General features: G+C 40.5%; 1 protein-coding gene across 6 annotated transcripts in view; it reads left to right on the top strand.

Annotated features, from left to right (window-relative positions):
* ctnnd1.L (catenin delta 1 L homeolog) overlaps positions 1-17,139 on the top strand; it is a 123,050-nt gene that overhangs the window by 64,601 nt on the left and 41,310 nt on the right. For all 6 annotated transcript variants that reach the window (NM_001088999.2, XM_018224359.2, XM_018224358.2 and 3 more), the window contains 2 exon segments: positions 8,358-8,586; positions 9,819-10,041. In NM_001088999.2, the coding sequence (NP_001082468.1) occupies positions 8,358-8,586; positions 9,819-10,041 (452 nt within the window).

The raw sequence follows: 17,139 nt of genomic DNA, 5'->3' as shown, positions 1-17,139 counted from the left end.
TAGTAAATAACAAAAACCCTTAGGGGATACAGATAACCTTGAGTATGTATTTCCCTTTGCTGATGTACAAAGTGATGAGGCCCCAACCCCTCTCCCTGCTTTGGTAAGGGATAACACAAGTAGTGATACTGAGCCCCATACTTCTGATGAGACAAATAAGGAATTGGCTCACCTGGAAGTCAGTCCTATTAATTTTAATAGTGCTCAGTGGGAGGATCCCACTTTGGTGGAGCCAAGGCAGAATGTTCAGGTGACAAATGGGGCTGTGTATAACTCAGGTGTCTCCCTTTAATATCCTCCCTCTAATGACCTCGTCTATCGTATAGAAAAAAGAAATTATGTTGTACACAAACAGTTACTGGTTTCCCAGGTGTTCCATAATGCGGTACTAAGGCTGGCACATAGTCACGTATTAGGAGGGCATTTAGGGGTGGAGAAAATGAAGGAACGGGTTTTAAGTAGGTTTTACTGACCTGGTGTATTTGCCTCCATTAGCAAGTATTGATCCTCATGTCCTGATTGCCAGCATACTGCCCCCTGAAAGTTTATATTGGGACCACTTATAAAATCTGCTAGGGGACACCTATATATCAATTCTAGTTGTTGTGGACTATGCCACAAAAAACCCTGAGGCTATTCCCCTATGGCTGCAATACATCATCAAAGACTATTGCAAAGGAGTTAATGTTTAGTAGGGTGGGTATTCCAAAGGAAAGTCTAACTGACCAAGGGACACCATTTATGTCTAGGGCCATGAAAGAGTTGTGCAAGTTGTTGCAAATAAATCATCTCAGGACATCTGTTTACCACCCTCTGTCAGATAGCCTTGTCGAAAGGTTCAATAAAACTTTAAAACCATTCTCTGCAGAGTGATTGACAAGGATGGGAAAAACTGGGACTTCCTGTTGCCTTATTTAATGTTCTCAATCAGGAAGTTCCCCAGTCTTCAGGGTTTTCTCCATTTGAATTATTATATGGCCGGCACCCCAGAGGGTTGTTGGATATAATAAAGGAAACCTGGGAGCATGAAACTACCCCTTTCCAGAGCATTATAGAACATGTGGCTCTGATGCAGGATAGGATTGAGGTTGTTATGTCTATTGTACGTGAGCATTTGCTAAAAGCCCAGAGAGCTCAGAGACTCGTACAATAGGAATGCTAGGTTGCGTATATTTCAGCCAGGGGACAGGGTACTTGTCCTATTCCCTACCGTAGAATATAAATTTCTAGCAACTTGGCATGGCCCATATGAACTATGGAGAGGTTAATTATAAAATACAGCAACCTGGTAGAAGGAAGCCGAAACATATATATCGCATTAACCAGCTAAAACCGTGGAAGGACAGGGAGGTGTTTAATGGTATCCCAATCTCCTCTTGAAGTGGAGAAAGCACCAACGGTAAACATAGCCAATACCCTGTCGACTCCCCACAAGCGTTGAAGTAAAAGATTTTGTGAACCGTAATAAAGATTGTGTTCTCAGCAATGCCTGGGTGAACTAAAATAATTGAACATAACATTGTTACAAATCCGGGGAAATTGGTATATCTCAAACCATATAGAATACCTGAAGCTCATAGAGAGGTTAATAGGGAGGTACAAAAAATGCTGGAGCTTGATGTGATTGAGGAATCCCAAAGCGAATGGTGCAGTCCTATTTTCCTTGTCCCAAAACCCAATGGGGAAATTGGATTTTGCAATGATTATTGCAAGTTAAGTGCTTTATATAAATTTGATGCTTATCCCATGCCTAGGGTTGAGCAGTTAGGGAAAGCAAGGTACCTCACAACGATTGACCTGACAAAAGGTTTTTGGCAGGTTCCTCTTACAAAACAAGCAAAAGAGAAAACTGCATTTTCCACTCCTGCATGTTCCAGTATAAAGTATTATCTTTTGGGTTACATGGGGCCCCAGCAACTTGATGACATAGTCATTCACAGCACAGATTGGGAATCCCACCTACCAAAAGTTCAAGCTTTTCTAGATTCAATTAGAAAAAAAATTAAAAAAAATTTTAATATTGGGCTTGATGAAGCCTAAATACTTGGTATTTTTAATAGGAAGGTGTCTAGTTAAACCACAAATCACAAAGGTGGAATCTATTCAGAGCTGGCCACGACCTTCCACCAAGAAACAAGTCAGGACCCTTCTGGGCTTAACTAGCTATTACAGAAGGTTCATCCCTAATTTTGCTACTATTGCCAGCCCTTACCTTACTAAAGCAAAAGCTCCTGTAGTAGTACGATGGTCAGCAGAAGCTGAAGAAGCTTTTGTTAGGTTAAAAGAAGCTCCTTTGGTGCCTGATTTCACAAAGCGATTTATCATGCGAACAGATGCCTCGGATGTTGGCTATGGGGTGGTTCTGTCACAAGAAGTGAATGGGGAGGAGCACCCAGTAAACTACTTAAAGGACCAGTAACATCAAAAAAAAAATTTAAAAAAATTAGTTAGTATACAACGAAAAATAAACACCAAGACAAATAAAACTTTTAAATTGCAAAGCCTTTATTAAGAAATAACTTACTGAAACTCCACTTCCTGTCCTCTTCAGAAACGGCGACAGGGCGACCATCCATCCAGCGGTGCTCGATTTCTCCTCCCTGGCTGTATTCTGCATTGAAGAGAGAAGAGGATGGAGCGTGACGGGGCCGCTGTTCTTCTGCAAATAATCCTTACAGCATTGGCAGTAACAGCGATACATGGAAAGTGTATTTTCTATGCCAGATATGATGGCCAATGCAGTGCTCTTTGCCACTATATCACTACAACCTAGTACGGAAATTTGAGTTGCGCTGTACCTAGCATCTCAGCGGAACTGAGCGAGTCTGCGTTGAAGAGTGGGGCTGGGGAGCTCCGTGAAATTCGGGGATTGCCTGAGCGTGTGACCCTGACTTGTAAGATAATGTGTTGTCGCGCAAAGCCCCCCCCCCCCGCACGTTTGTATGGGAGCTTCCGTGCCGGTATTTAGATCTGCCACCCTGCCCGCGTCTCCAGCCTGACACCCGTGCGCTTCTCTAATGGCGCCTGTCCCTATGTGCCAGAGGGGGGTGTTTGTGATAGTAATGGAGCGCAGCATTGGCCATCATATCTGGCATAGAAAATACACTTTTCTATCGCTGTATCTGCGCTTGTATCGCTGTTACTGCCAATGCTGTGAGGATTATTTGCAGAAGAACAGCAGCCCCGTCACGCTCAGCGACAAGCACAGATACAGCGATAGAAAAGTGTATTTTCTATGCCAGATATGATGGCCAATGCTGCGCTCCATTACTATCACGAACACCCCCCTCTGGCACAGAGGGACAGGCGCCATTAGAGAAGCGCACGGGTGTCGGGCTGGAGACGCGGGCGGGGTGGCAGATCTAAATACCGGCACGGAAGCTCCCATACAAACGTGCGGGAGGGCTTTGTGCGACAACACGTTATCTTATAAGTCAGGGTCACGCGCTCAGGCAATCCCCGAATTTCACGGAGCTCCCCAGCCCCACTCTTCAACGCAGACTCGCTCAGTTCCGCCGAGATGTTAGATACAGCGCAACTCAAATTTCCGTACTAGGTTGTAGTGATATAGTGGCAAAGAGCACAGCATTGGCCATCATATCTGGCATAGAAAATACACTTTCCATGTATCGCTGTTACTGCCAATGCTGTGAGGATTATTTGCAGAAGAACAGCGGCCCCGTCACGCTCCATCCTCTTCTCTCTTCAATGCAGAATACAGCCAGGGAGGAGAAATCGAGCACCGCTGGATGGATGGTCGCCTTTTCGCCGTTTCTGAAGAGGACAGGAGGTGGAGTTTCAGTAAGTTATTTCTTAATAAAGGCTTTGCAATTTAAAAGTTTTATTTGTCTTGGTGTTTATTTTTCGTTGTATACTAACTAATTTTTTAAAAAAAAAATTTTGATGTTACTGGTCCTTTAAGTAGAAAACTTAGTTCCCAGGAGAGGAACTATTCAATTGTGGAGAAAGAATGTTTAGCCATAAAATAGGCTTGGAATCATTGAGAAATTATCTCTTGGGCAGACAGTTCAGGCTTATTACAGACCATGCCCCACTGACTTGAATGAGACAGAACAAAGACAAAAGTGCAAGGGTTACCAGGTAGCTTCTGAGCTTGCAGCCCTAATGTTTCACTGTGGAACACCTGGGCTGGAATAAAACAAGGCAATGCTGATGGGCTGTCAAGGTTATACTCTTACGTCCATGGTTGCTCACCCTTCTAGGTCTGAGCTGGGTGGGAGGATGTGTAACAAAGCAGCTGGGTTAGTTATAGATGGGCGATATATTTCTCCCAGGGTGCTATATACAACCCCCTGGAACATGGAATAATTAATACAGACCAAAGCTGCAAGGTAATTGCTCCAGATAAAGTACCTCACTGACCTTGGGATGAGGGACCCCTCCCACCTCAGAGTGAGAGAGAGAGCAGGAGCTGCACTGCACAGGAAAGGTACTGGTTGCCAGTGACTGATCTATATTTTGTTTTTTGCTGTTAAGTTGGTGTTGGGAAAGCCACCCAACTGTAGTTAGGCTGCCAACTGTGTTTAGCCAGCGCTCTAGTGCAAGGTTTTATTTTTCCTTGTTTTTCATTTCCTTTGTGTGCTTGTTACCAAAGACTATGTAACAGAATAAACTGCAGGCACTTGTCTTTAAAGGGCATGTAAAGGCAAAAAAGATAACATCCAATTTTTACTTTCTTTAATGAAAAAGAAACTATCTCCAATATACTTTAATGAAAAAATGTGTACTGTTTTCATAAGAAACCTGACTGTATGCAGTGAAATTCTCCCTTCATTTACTGCTGTGGATAGGAATTGTCAGACGGCCCCTAACTGCTGAGCAGGGAAACAATCATACTTATGAACAGCAGGGGGAGCCCCCGCCTTACTTCCCAGCCGTGCAGAACTCAATCAGCTTTGTTTACAATGATCCCTAAGCAGCCCAGACCACACTGAGCATGTGCACATTGTCTTAGTCTTGCAAAGATGTTTAACAAAGTTACAAGATAGTGATCCCCTGTAGCCAACTTTGAAAGCATAAATTTGTTTGATTAGGCTTTTGGTGCAGTAAGTTTGTTTAGTATGCAAAATACAGCATTTCTAGCCTTATTCTATTTTAGACTTTACATGCCCTTTAAGGAGAGCGACTACTGTGACTGCTTTGTTACCCTAAAAGACTGTGGAAAGCGGGCCAAGACATTGACCCATGTACCCACACAGGTCTAGTTGGCAATCAAGGGATATTGTTTGTGTTGTATGCACTTCCTGATGACGGCTTGAGTTAGGAGCCGAAACATAGAAATAAAACATTTTTTTTGCATCAAGGAAAGTCCTATGACTGCGGTCCTTTTGTGATTTTCGACATTTATCTGATTTTGACCGGCATTGACGGTATCTTCGAGTGCACTAGCGCATAGAATTATATGATTATATGTGTGATATATTTATATAATTCTATGCCATGATTATGTGCCTGAATTTTGGTAGAGTATGTTTCTGTGTTAGCCAATGGGTGAGTAAAATGGCACCCTTGTAGCATCCCGCTGCATGTCAGGCAATTGCCACACTTAAAACATCCATTTTTTAGAGGTTTATTAAGCCATGTGGCTCCTTTGTTTTTGGTATCTATCAAATCACTTTAAACTACAGCCTCTTCTGTAGGCTATGAGTGGATTTATTTTGCCAAAAAAGGGTAGGCTGGTATCAGAGTTGAAAATTTCCCACCTGTTGGAAAGCGCTTTTTTCACCTGAAAACTTGTATCTGTCCAATCCATCACAAAGATTAATTCAGGGGTAGTTTGTGGGCTCCCTCTCTGTGTTTGTAACCGTTCTATTTGAGTCTTTAGACTTGCTCAATCTAGCTGCTCATTTATCAGTTCACTGGAGTAGCCCGTAGAGGCAAATTGGCAAGAGCAGAGTTGTAGAACCCCTCGGAACATGTGGTGGATGGTGGGACTGGGCCAGTGGTACCAGTGGTATTAAATAATAATCAATGTATTTAGCTACAGGTTGGAATAGTGACCCCATCGCTGAAATAATAGGGCAACCAGGGGGTTCCCACAGAGATTTATGGATTTTTGGTAAAGTATAAATGAAGGGTATTTTTGGAAAATCAGTAATCAAAAACTGGTAAGTGTTTTCATTAATCCATCCTGCTGTCAAGGCAATCTTGGTCACAGTATCTAAGGACCTTTTCTATACACACACACATATATACAGTTAGGTCCATAAATCTTTGGACAGAGAACTTTTTTCTAATTTTGGTTCTGTACGTTACCACAATGAATTTTAAATTAAACAACTCATGGCAGTTGAACTGCAGAGTTTCAGCTTTAATTCAGTGGGTTGAACAAAAAGATTGCATAAAAATGTGAGGAACTAAAGCCTTTTTTAACACAATCACTTCATTTCAGGGGCTCAAAAGCAATTGGACAATTGACTCCCAGGCTATTTCATGGGCAGCTTTGGGCCATTTTTTCATTATTTCATTATCAATGAAGCAGATAAAAGGGGGGTGTTTGTATGTGGAAGATTTTGCTGTGAACAGACAACGTGGGGTCAAAGGAGCTCTCCATGCAGGTGAAACAAGCCATCCTTAAGCTGCAAAAAACAAACCCATCCGAGAAATTACTACAATATTAGCAGTGGAAAAATTTAAAGTTTGGTACATCATGAGAAAGAAACAAAGCACTGTTGAACTCAGCAACGCAAAAAGACCTGGACGTCCACGGAAGACAACAGTGGTGGATGATCACAGAATCATTTCCATGGTGAAGAGAAACCCCTTCACAACAGCCAAACAAGTGAACACCACTCTCCAGGAGGTAGGCATATCGATATCCAAGTCTACCATAAAGAGAAAACTGCATTAAAAGTAAATACAGAGGGTGCACTGCAAGGTGCAAGCCACTCGTAAGCATCAAGAATAGAAAGGCTAGATTGGACTTTGCTAAAGAACATCTAAAAAAGCCAGCTCAGTTTTGGAGAATAATGGCAAGAAAAAAGTATGGAGGAGACGTGGATCCAAAGCATACCACATCTATAAAACATGGCTGAGGCAGTGTGATGGCTTGGGCATGCATGGCTGCCAGTGGCACTGGGACACTAGGATTTATCGATGATGTGACACAGGACAGAAGCAGCTGAATGAATTCTGAGGTGTTTGGAGACATGCTGTCTGCTCAAATCCAGCTAAATGCAGTCAAATTGATTGGGATGCATTTCATAATAAAGATGGACAATGATCCAAAGCAGTCCAGGAGTTTATTAAAGCAAAGAAGTGGAATTCATGAATGGCCAAGTCAGTCACCTAAACTTCGGACAGAAAGGCCCACTAACAAACCGCAATTGAAAGCCTCTGCAGTAAAGGCCTGGTAGAGCTTTAAAAAGAAGGAAACCCAGAATCTGGTGATGTCCATAAGTTCAAGACTTCAGGCTGTCATTACCAGCAAAGCCTTTTCAACCAACTATTAGAAATTAACATTTTTGTATGTAATGTAATTTACATCATTGTTTAAGTGATTCTCTGTACTTTTACCGGGCCATTCAAAAGTGTGCTGTAATGTGTGCGAGATTCAACTGTCCATAGAGTTCAACCGCATTCCTTTGGTACAATTAAAATGCTTGTGCCAGGGTACATACTCACGCACTTTATACATAAAGAAATAATGACTTTACAAGATCTTCCTGCCTAGATCTATTTCTAATTACTTTGTTTTCTTAGTCCTCTCTGCTGTACTCGGTAAGGACCTTTTTTCCATTCGTTGCAGTGATGCTTCATTGCCGGTACACTTTTAAAAATTTTGAAAACCGCGCATGTGTTGTAACCCTGTAAGCTGCACTGAATTTAGCAATCTGAAGTAGTCAAACATTCAGGTACCAACCATTTTACTTTCAGTTTGTGCCCTAATTTTTATTGTTTTAATTTGATTTTGCCTACCTTTTTTTGTAAACAATATTTAGTAAGCTTAGTATAGTAAAATTATCCGTTATTGTGTACAGTCATTAGCGTATTTGTTCTCATCTGAAAAAAAAATGTCAGTGTTCTAATTCAGAAACTTTGGAATGTCCCACATGTAGAAGGGGCTGAGTGTAGAGAAATATGATGTCGGGGAATATATCATCTGTGTGTTTAAGTTACCATGTTGTTAATCTTAAAATCCTCATTCTGGCAGCATTTCCATAAAGAAAGCATCGAAAGCAATCGAAATGAACAATACTTCATATATTCAAGTTCTGTATAATAAGTGCACAATATTTCAGGTATCTGAAGCTTTTCAAGGACGTTATGCAAATAGAGATTATGTTTTGGGGACATTCATTATAATGCTTTCTAAAATCAGAATTTCTTTTTTTCAGGAGTTACGAAGATCCACTCTCCGATCATTTTGGGTCAATTCCAACTTCCGGTAGCCTCTCTAGTCTTGGACCTGCTCCATTGACTTTGGCACCTAATAGTGGACCTTGGAGACATCCAGAACTTCCAGAGGTTTTGGCAATGCTTAGCTATACTCTCGATGCTGTGAGGTTAAATGCAGCTGCCTATTTGCAACATCTCTCCTACCGGAATGAAGATGTAAAAAGAGAGGTATGTTTGTTCGTGTTTTCTTATTTAGTATAAAGCATTGGGAGATATGTTGTAATTAACATAATGTTGTGTATATATAGAGAATTATGGCCAAACTCTCTAAACTATGTTCGGAAAATCGATGTGGGCAGGGTTACCATAATACTTGGTAACATACTTACAGCCTCCCCTGTTATAAGTAGAGTTAAGGTGGCCATATGTGTGTAAATTTAAGATGCCAATTCAGCCTAATCAGATAAACCACTTTCTTATTTGCCCATGTATGTGGCCCCCTATTGGGCCTGGCTGACTGATATCAGATTGTCAGCAATCAACCAGATGTCTGTCATGCAGGTTTAAAAGTCTTGTTGGGATGAGGACCGCTTTGGCTCATTGATTTGGTCTTCCTCTAACTACCTGCATATCTTCATTGTGATCTGATCGTTTGGCTTCTAAAGGTTGGCATATTGGAAGAAAGATTCACTTGTTTGGTGACCTCGCCAAACAAGCTGATTTTTACATTTATGGCCAGCTTAAAGGAGCAGTAACCTCTATTAACAATGAAAGCGTTATAAAGCATGGACAACATAATATACTGTTGCTGTGCTCTGGTAAAACTGGTGTATTTGCTTCAGAAACACTAATATAGTTTGTATAAAAAGCTGCTTTGTAGACATGGGGACAGCCATTCAGGCACAGGATACATCGTAGCTAACCGATAAGTTCTGAAGAATCCCATTGTATACTACATAGCTGATCTGTTATCTGCTGTGTATCCTGCGCCTTTTTTCTTTTTCAGCTTTGAATGGCTGGCCCCATGGCTACACAGCAGCTTGTATATATAAACTATAGCAGAATTTATGAAGCGAATACGCAAGTTGTACCAGTATAATATATGTTTAATTACTCTAAACCCGTCAATTTTTTGCTGTTACTGCTCATTGAAATTTAACTAGAACTAAAGGGCTGTCTAACTAGTGTTAACAGGAATTTTCTTGTATTTTTTGCCTTATGCTGTTTGCCAGAAGGAAAACATAAATATAAGGGGAATACTAGGAAATAAATTTCACCCAAGAACAAAAAGTACCAGTTACTTTTTTAAAGCAAGAAAGTAAAAAAATGTTTCTAAAACTATAGTACACTATACAATATTTTGCCTGCTTTTTAAGTTAAAAGTAAACACTTTGCTTTCTGTTGGCAGTATCCGTTTAATTAGGACTTTGTCATTCTCATGGTAAAATAATGAATTCCAGGTATGCCGCTTGCGTGGAATACCACCCCTGATCAGCCTTTTGGAGGATCCTCGAGCACCTATAAGACTTGCAGCATGTGGTGCCCTTAAGAATCTATCTTATGGACCTGCAAGGGAAAACAAGATGGCTGTGAAAAACTGTGATGGGGTGCCCGCTTTGGCAAGACTACTGCGCAGAAGAGGGGAGGGGATCGAAGGAAGAGAACTGGCAGAGTGTGTAACTGGTGAGCAAAAGGTTTACCAGGGAGGGCTGACATTGGATTAGTTTAAGTAATAAAGTATTGAAAATATGAAAAGTGCTGTCCATTGCATTTCAGTGCATGTAAAAGTGCAGCAAATGTTTGTGTTTTTTAGAGTACTGGTACATTTTAAATCTGTCCTGTCTTGGCAGACAAATCGTAAAATGCTTGCAATAGTGTAAATCACCAATTGGAAACCATGAGCAACTCTTCGTTTTCCAAAGTTTCCCTGCAAGGCAACTTCAGTGACTTCAGAAAATAAAATTTCTTTTCCCGCTGGCATTTTATTTCTTGCCAGTGGAAAGAAACCTATGAGGCCGCTTTGCAAAGTTGCATTTGGAGGAAGTTTCGGGTAAAGCGAAACAGGTCAGATTTGCCCATCACTAGTAGTGACTACTCATACTCTTAGGAAGAATATTAGTTCCCTAGATCTACAAAGTATTTGTGAGAGAGTGTTAATGAACCAAATAGTTCTCCAGTCTTTGTCTTTTGGGTGCCTGTTACAGCAGTCTACTTATGACAGGGGAGGGGAGGGTGTTGTAAGTAATGTATTTGCAGATGACACACAATTATCGAGCCCAATTCCATCCAGGATGTGGCATCCTTGCAACATGATCTTGACAAACTGGCAATCTGGGCAGCTAAGTGGCAAATGAGATTCAATGTTGATAAATGTAAAGTCATGCACCAGGGATGTAAAAATATCCAAGCCACTTATACCCTTAATGGGACTGCACTAGGCAAATCCATTATGGAAAAGGACCTTGGAGTCCTTGTAGATGATAAACTTGGCTGTAGCAAGCAATGCCAGTGGGCAGCATCAAGGGCAAATAAGGTCTTGAGCTGTATTAAAAGGGGCATAGAGTCAAGGGAGGAGGGGGTCATTCTTCCACTGTATAGAGCACTTGTAAGGCCCCCATCTAGAATATGCCATACAGTTTTGGTCTCCATCACTCAAACAGGACATTATTGTATTAGAGGGTACAGAGAAGGGCAACTAAGCTGGTAAAAGGTATTGAAAATCTTAGCTATGAGGAAAGACTGGCCAAGGTGGGGATGTTCACGCTGGAGAAGAGGCGCTTAAGGGGTGATATGATTATGTATAAATATATAAGGGGATCATATAATAATCTCTCTAATGCTTTATTTACCAGTAGGTCTTTCCAGCTGACACAAGGTCACCCATTCCGAATAGAAGAAAAGAGGTTCCGCCTAAATATTTGGAAGGGTTTTTTTACAGTGAGAGCCGTGAAGATGTGGAATTCTCTCCCTGAATCAGTTGTGCAGGCTGATACATATTAGATATCTTTAAGAAGGGGTTGGATAGCTTTTTAGCAAGCAAGGGAATACAGGGTTATGGGAAATAGCTCATAGTCCAAGTTGATCCAGGGACTAGTCCGATAGGTAGTTAATAAAAAAAAAAAAAAGGTTGAACTCGATGGACATGTCTTTTTTTCAACCTTACTTACTATGTTACTATGACATAGGAGCAGTGTAAATGAGAGACAAGAAATTGCTTTATCAGTTTTCAGCTCATGTGAATTGCAGTGCGCTGGCAATTACAACCCCCTTATATGCATGCATGCAATCCAGGACAACCGCTGCTATTAAACCAGCATAGAAAAAAGAAGAGCAATTGTTCCAGAGCTGCTGTGATGATGAAGATTTGTAAAGTACAGGTACCAGGAGACATGACAGGAGGCTACTGTGTAGCAATTTATGTAAGTTAGGTTGAAAAAAACACACCTCCATCAAGTTCAACCTTTTAACTTTATTAACCTGCCTAACTGCTAGTTGATCCAGAGGAAGGCAAAAAACCCCATCTGAAGCCTCTCCAATTTGCCTCAGAGGGGGGGGGGGAAATTAATCAGACTAGTCCCTAGATAAACTTGTACTATGAGCTATCTTCCATCACCCTGTATTCCCTCACTTGCTAAAAAGCCATCCAACCCCTTTTTAAAGCTATCGAATGTATCAGCCTGTACAACTAATTCAGGGAGAGGATTTCATCACAGCTCTCGCTGTAATAAACCCCTTCCGATTATTTAGGCGGAACTTCTTTTCTTCTAATTGAAATGGGTGACCTTGTGCCAGCTGGAAAGACCTACTGGTAAATAAAGCATTAGAGAGATTATTGTGATCCTTTTCTATATTTATACATAGTTAACATATCACCCCTTAAGCACCTCTTCTCCAGCGTGAACATGCCCAATTTGGCCAGTCTTTCCTCATAGCTAAGATTTTCCATACCTTTTAGCAGCTTAATTGCCCTTCTCTGTACCCTCTCTAATTCAGTAATGTCCTGTTTGAGCACTGCAGACCAAAACTGTATGGCATATTCTAGATGGGGCCTTACCAGTGAAAGTGTAAGAATGACCCCCCCACCTCCTCCCTTGAATCAATGCCCCTTTTAATACAGCTCAAGACCTTATTTGCCCTTGATGGTACAGACTGGCATTGCTTGCTACAGCCCAGTTTATCATCTTCAAGGACTCCAAGGTCCTTTTCCATAATGGATTTACCTATTGCATTCCCACTAAGGGTATAAGTGGCTTGGGTATTTTTACTTCCCAGGTGCATGACTTTACATTTATCGATATTGCCACTTAGCTGCCCAGATTGCCCGTTTGTCAAGATCCTGTTGCAAGGATGCCGCATCCTGGATGGAATTAATTGGGCTGTATAGTTCTGTATTATATTTGTCTGACATGACCTATCCTTCATAAAGCCATGCTGATTGCTGCTCATAATGCCATTCACGAGGACAAAATTTTGAATGTGATCCCTTAGCAAGCCTATAAATAATTTGCCCACCACAGATGTCAAACTTACTGGCCTATAATTGCCAGGCTGATAACGTAATCCCTTTTTAAGTATTGGAATGACATCCGCTTTTCTCCAGTCCATAGGTACCATACCAGATGAAAGTGAGTCTGTTTTGTGTTTTTTGTAGATAACAAGTTGTCTAATTCTGGGTAGTGTCATTCTGTGGCTACTAAAGTAAATAAAGTTCTGTCTTGCATAAAAAAGGGCATTAACTCAAGGGATGAAAACATAATTATGCCTCTTTATAGGTCTCTGGTAAAGTCTCACCTGGAGTATGCAGTGCAGTTTTGTAAACTGGTTAGAGGAATGGAAGACTTAATTATGAGGGTAAACTGTCAACGTAGGGGTTGTTTTCTCTGGAAAAAAGGCGCTTGTGAGGGGGACATGATTACACTTTACTAGGACATTATAGACAAATGGCAGGGGACCTTTTTTACCCATAAAGAGGATCACCGTACCAGAGGCCACCCCTTCAGACTAGAAGAAAAGAACTTTCATTTGAAGCAACGTAGGTGATTCTTCACAGTGAGGTTGTAGAATGCGCTGCCGGGTGACGTTGTGATGGCTGATTCTGTTAATGCCTTTGAGTGGCTTGGATGATTTCTTGGACAGATATCAAAGGCTATTGTGATACTAAACGTTATAGTTAGTATAGATATGGGTATATATCATTTATGTGAAAGTATGGATGGGTGTGTGTATGGATGTTGGGTTTTCATTTGGAGGGGTTGAACTTGATGGACTTTGTCTTTTGTCAACCCAATTTAACTATGTAACTAACTATGAGAAAATCAAAAATAGGGGCTGGTTTGAAACTGAACAAAGCTCTCTTAGAACCCCCGGGGGGTGTATGCCATCATGCCCTGGAGCCTGACTAGATTGAGTTGAGCCATCAGTTCAGCCATGAAGTGAGTCTGGAAACTCATACTCTTCTATTGTATACACCGAAGAAAAGAACAGATTTAGCACATTTGCCTTTTCTGTATCTGTTACATCCATACTGGTACCATTATTTAAGATAGCAACCTCTCAACCCGCATCTTTTTACTATTTATATACTTAAAAAACTTTTTTGGGTTAGTCTTGGCCTCAGCCACAACTCTTCATTTCCTTTCTTTGCCTTCCGGATTGCTATTTTACAACATTTATTATAGTGTTTATATTCATTAAATGCAGTTTCTGTCCCAACAGACTTGTCGTTTTTAAATGCCTTGCTCTTCTTTCCTATTAACTTCTTTACTACTATATTAAGCCACATAGGTTGATTCTGAATGCTTCTACACATTCCTAAGATATAAATTGAGAACAGTAACGATTCAATATCATTTTAAATGACAACCATTTCTGTTCTGTGTTTTTAGCTGAAAACACAATGCCCAAATCAATGCTCTGAAGGGCAGCCTCAAGGCACTAACATTAGCTTTTCTTTGTTGCCCCAGTGTGTATTTATTTTTTGCACCGGACACTGAATGATATAACGTTTTGTCACTATTACCCACACTATTACTTGCACATTTGCTATCAGTTCTGGGTCATTTGACATCACTCGATCCAGAATAGCATTTTTTCTGGTTGACTCCTCAACAGCCTGTGCCATAAAATTGTCATGCAACAAGTTTATAAACTTGTTCCCATTAACTGATCTGGCATTACTGTTGATCCAGTCAATATCTGGATAATCCTCCATTATCATTACTTTACCCAAGCTAGCAGCCTTTTCTATTTGCATCCGGAGCTTAGCCTCCTCCTCACTTACATTAGGGTGTCTACAGCATACCCCTACAATTAATTTGCTGGACTCTTGACCATTGGTGAAGAACTCCACCCTTAAGACTTCTGCCTTGGGTTTTATTTCCGTAATTTGGATCTTCATGCCTAAAGTCTACTAGAAAATCACGTAAACATCAATTAAACCTAATAGGCTGGTTTTGTTTCAAATAAGGATTAATTATATCTTAATTTGGATCCAGTACAAAGCACTGTTTTATTATTACAGAGAAAAATTGTATCATTTTTTAAAAATTTGGATTATGCATAAAATATTGTCTATGGGAGATGGCCTTGTAATGAGATGTAATGCGGAGCATTCTGTATAATGGGTTTCCGGATAATGGATCCCATATCTGTACATGTTTTTTTCCAGCCCATGTCTACTAAGTGCACCAATACCAGATGTGTAGTTTTAAGGGAACAGTAACATACTGTTGCCCTGCACTGTTAAAAACAGGTGTGTATGCTTTAGAAACACTACTATAGTCTATAAAAGCTGCTGGTGTAGCCTTGGAGGTAGTCATTCAAGTGCTAAATGGCACAGGTTAAATAGCAGATTACAGATAATATCTGTAGAATATAATTGGATCAATTCTTAAAAACATTAAACAGGTATGAGACCTGTTATCCAGAATGCTCGAGACCTGAGGTTTTCAGGATAACGGATTTTTCTGTAATTTGGATCTTCATACCTTAAGTCTACTAGAAAATCCTGTTAACATAAAATAAACCCAATAGGCTGGTTTTGTGTCCAATAAGGATTCATTATATCTTAATTTGGATCAAGTATAAGGTACTGTTTTACTATTACAGAGAAGAAAAAAAATCACTACTTTTTCAGGATTACTGAAGTAGGAGCCATGTAAAGACCCCAACATGAAAAAATGCATACAAATATTTATGGATGGTCCTCTGGCTGCTGATATATACCCTACCTTTTACAGTGGTTTATCACACCTGAGTTCAATTTCAAAGGTTATAAAGCCATTTCTAAAGCTTTGGGACTCCAGTGAACCACAGTGAGAGCCATTATCCACAAATGGCAAAAACATGGAACAGTGGTGAACCTTCCCAGGAGTGGCCGGCCGACCAAAATCACCCCAAGAGTGCAGAGACAACTCATCCGAGAGGCCACAAAAGACCCCAGGACAACATCTAAAGAACTGCAGGCCTCACTTGCCTCAATTAAGGTCAGTGTTCACGACTCCACCATAAGAAAGAGACTGGGCAAAAATGGCCTGCATGGCAGATTTCCAAGGCGCAAACCACTTTTAAGCAAAAAGAACATTAAGGCTCGTCTCAATTTTGCTAAAAAACATCTCAATGATTGCCAAGACTTTTGGGAAAATACCTTGTGGACCGACGAGACAAAAGTTGAACTTTTTGGAAGGTGCGCGTCCCGTTACATCTGGCGTAAAAGTAACACAGCATTTCAGAAAAAGAACATCATACCAACAGTAAAATATGGTGGTGGTAGTGTGATGGTCTGGGGTTGTTTTGCTGCTTCAGGACCTAGAAGACTTGCTGTGATAGATGGAACCATGAATTCTACTGTCTACCAAAAAATCCTGAAGGAGAATGTCCGGCCATCTGTTCGTCAACTCAAGCTGAAGCGATCTTGGGTGCTGCAGCAGGACAATGACCCAAAACACACCAGCAAATCCACCTCTGAATGGCTGAAGAAAAACAAAATGAAGACTTTGGAGTGGCCTAGTCAAAGTCCTGACCTGAATCCTATTGAGATGTTGTGGCATGACCTTAAAAAGGCGGTTCATGCTAGAAAACCCTCAAATAAAGCTGAATTACAACAATTCTGCAAAGATGAGTGGGCCAAAATTCCTCCAGAGTGCTGTAAAAGACTCATTGCAAGTTATCGCAAACGCTTGATTGCAGTTATTGCTGCTAAGGGTGGCCCAACCAGTTATTAGGTTCAGGGGGCAATTACTTTTTCACACAGGTTTGGATTTCTTTTCTCCCTAAATAATAAAAACCCTCATTTAAAAACTGCATTTTTTGTTTACTTGTGTTATCTTTGACTAATAGTTAAATGTGTTTGATGATCAGAAACATTTTGTGTGACAAACATGCAAAAGAATAAGAAATCAGGAAGGGGGCAAATAGTTTTTCACACCACTGTATGTGCAGTTAAATTGTTTTAGAAATTACTTATTCTGATTCATCCAAATTGGGGAAATTGATTTTTGTTATCCAAACTGCAAAGTTTATAAATTTTGTTTTTTCTGATATATATTAAAAAACACCCTGGAAAGGTTATGAATTGGCCTTTTTCCTTCGCAGTAGCCCTATATTAGAGCCTCCATTTTTGAGATTTGCAAAATTACAGTCAACTGCTCATAACAAATTATCCAAGCACAAGACGTAATGACTTTGTAAGGTACTCTTAAAATATACCAACAGCTAACAAACAGAAATAAAAATTGAATATCTTTTTAAATGTTTTTAGGGCAAAAACAATGACACATAACT

The sequence above is a fragment of the Xenopus laevis genome, chromosome 7L (assembly GCF_017654675.1).
Source record: "Xenopus laevis strain J_2021 chromosome 7L, Xenopus_laevis_v10.1, whole genome shotgun sequence".
Classification (NCBI taxonomy): Eukaryota; Metazoa; Chordata; class Amphibia; order Anura; family Pipidae; genus Xenopus; species Xenopus laevis.
Note: the sequence above shows the minus strand (reverse complement) of the source record. Positions and strands in the feature narration are given on the sequence as shown.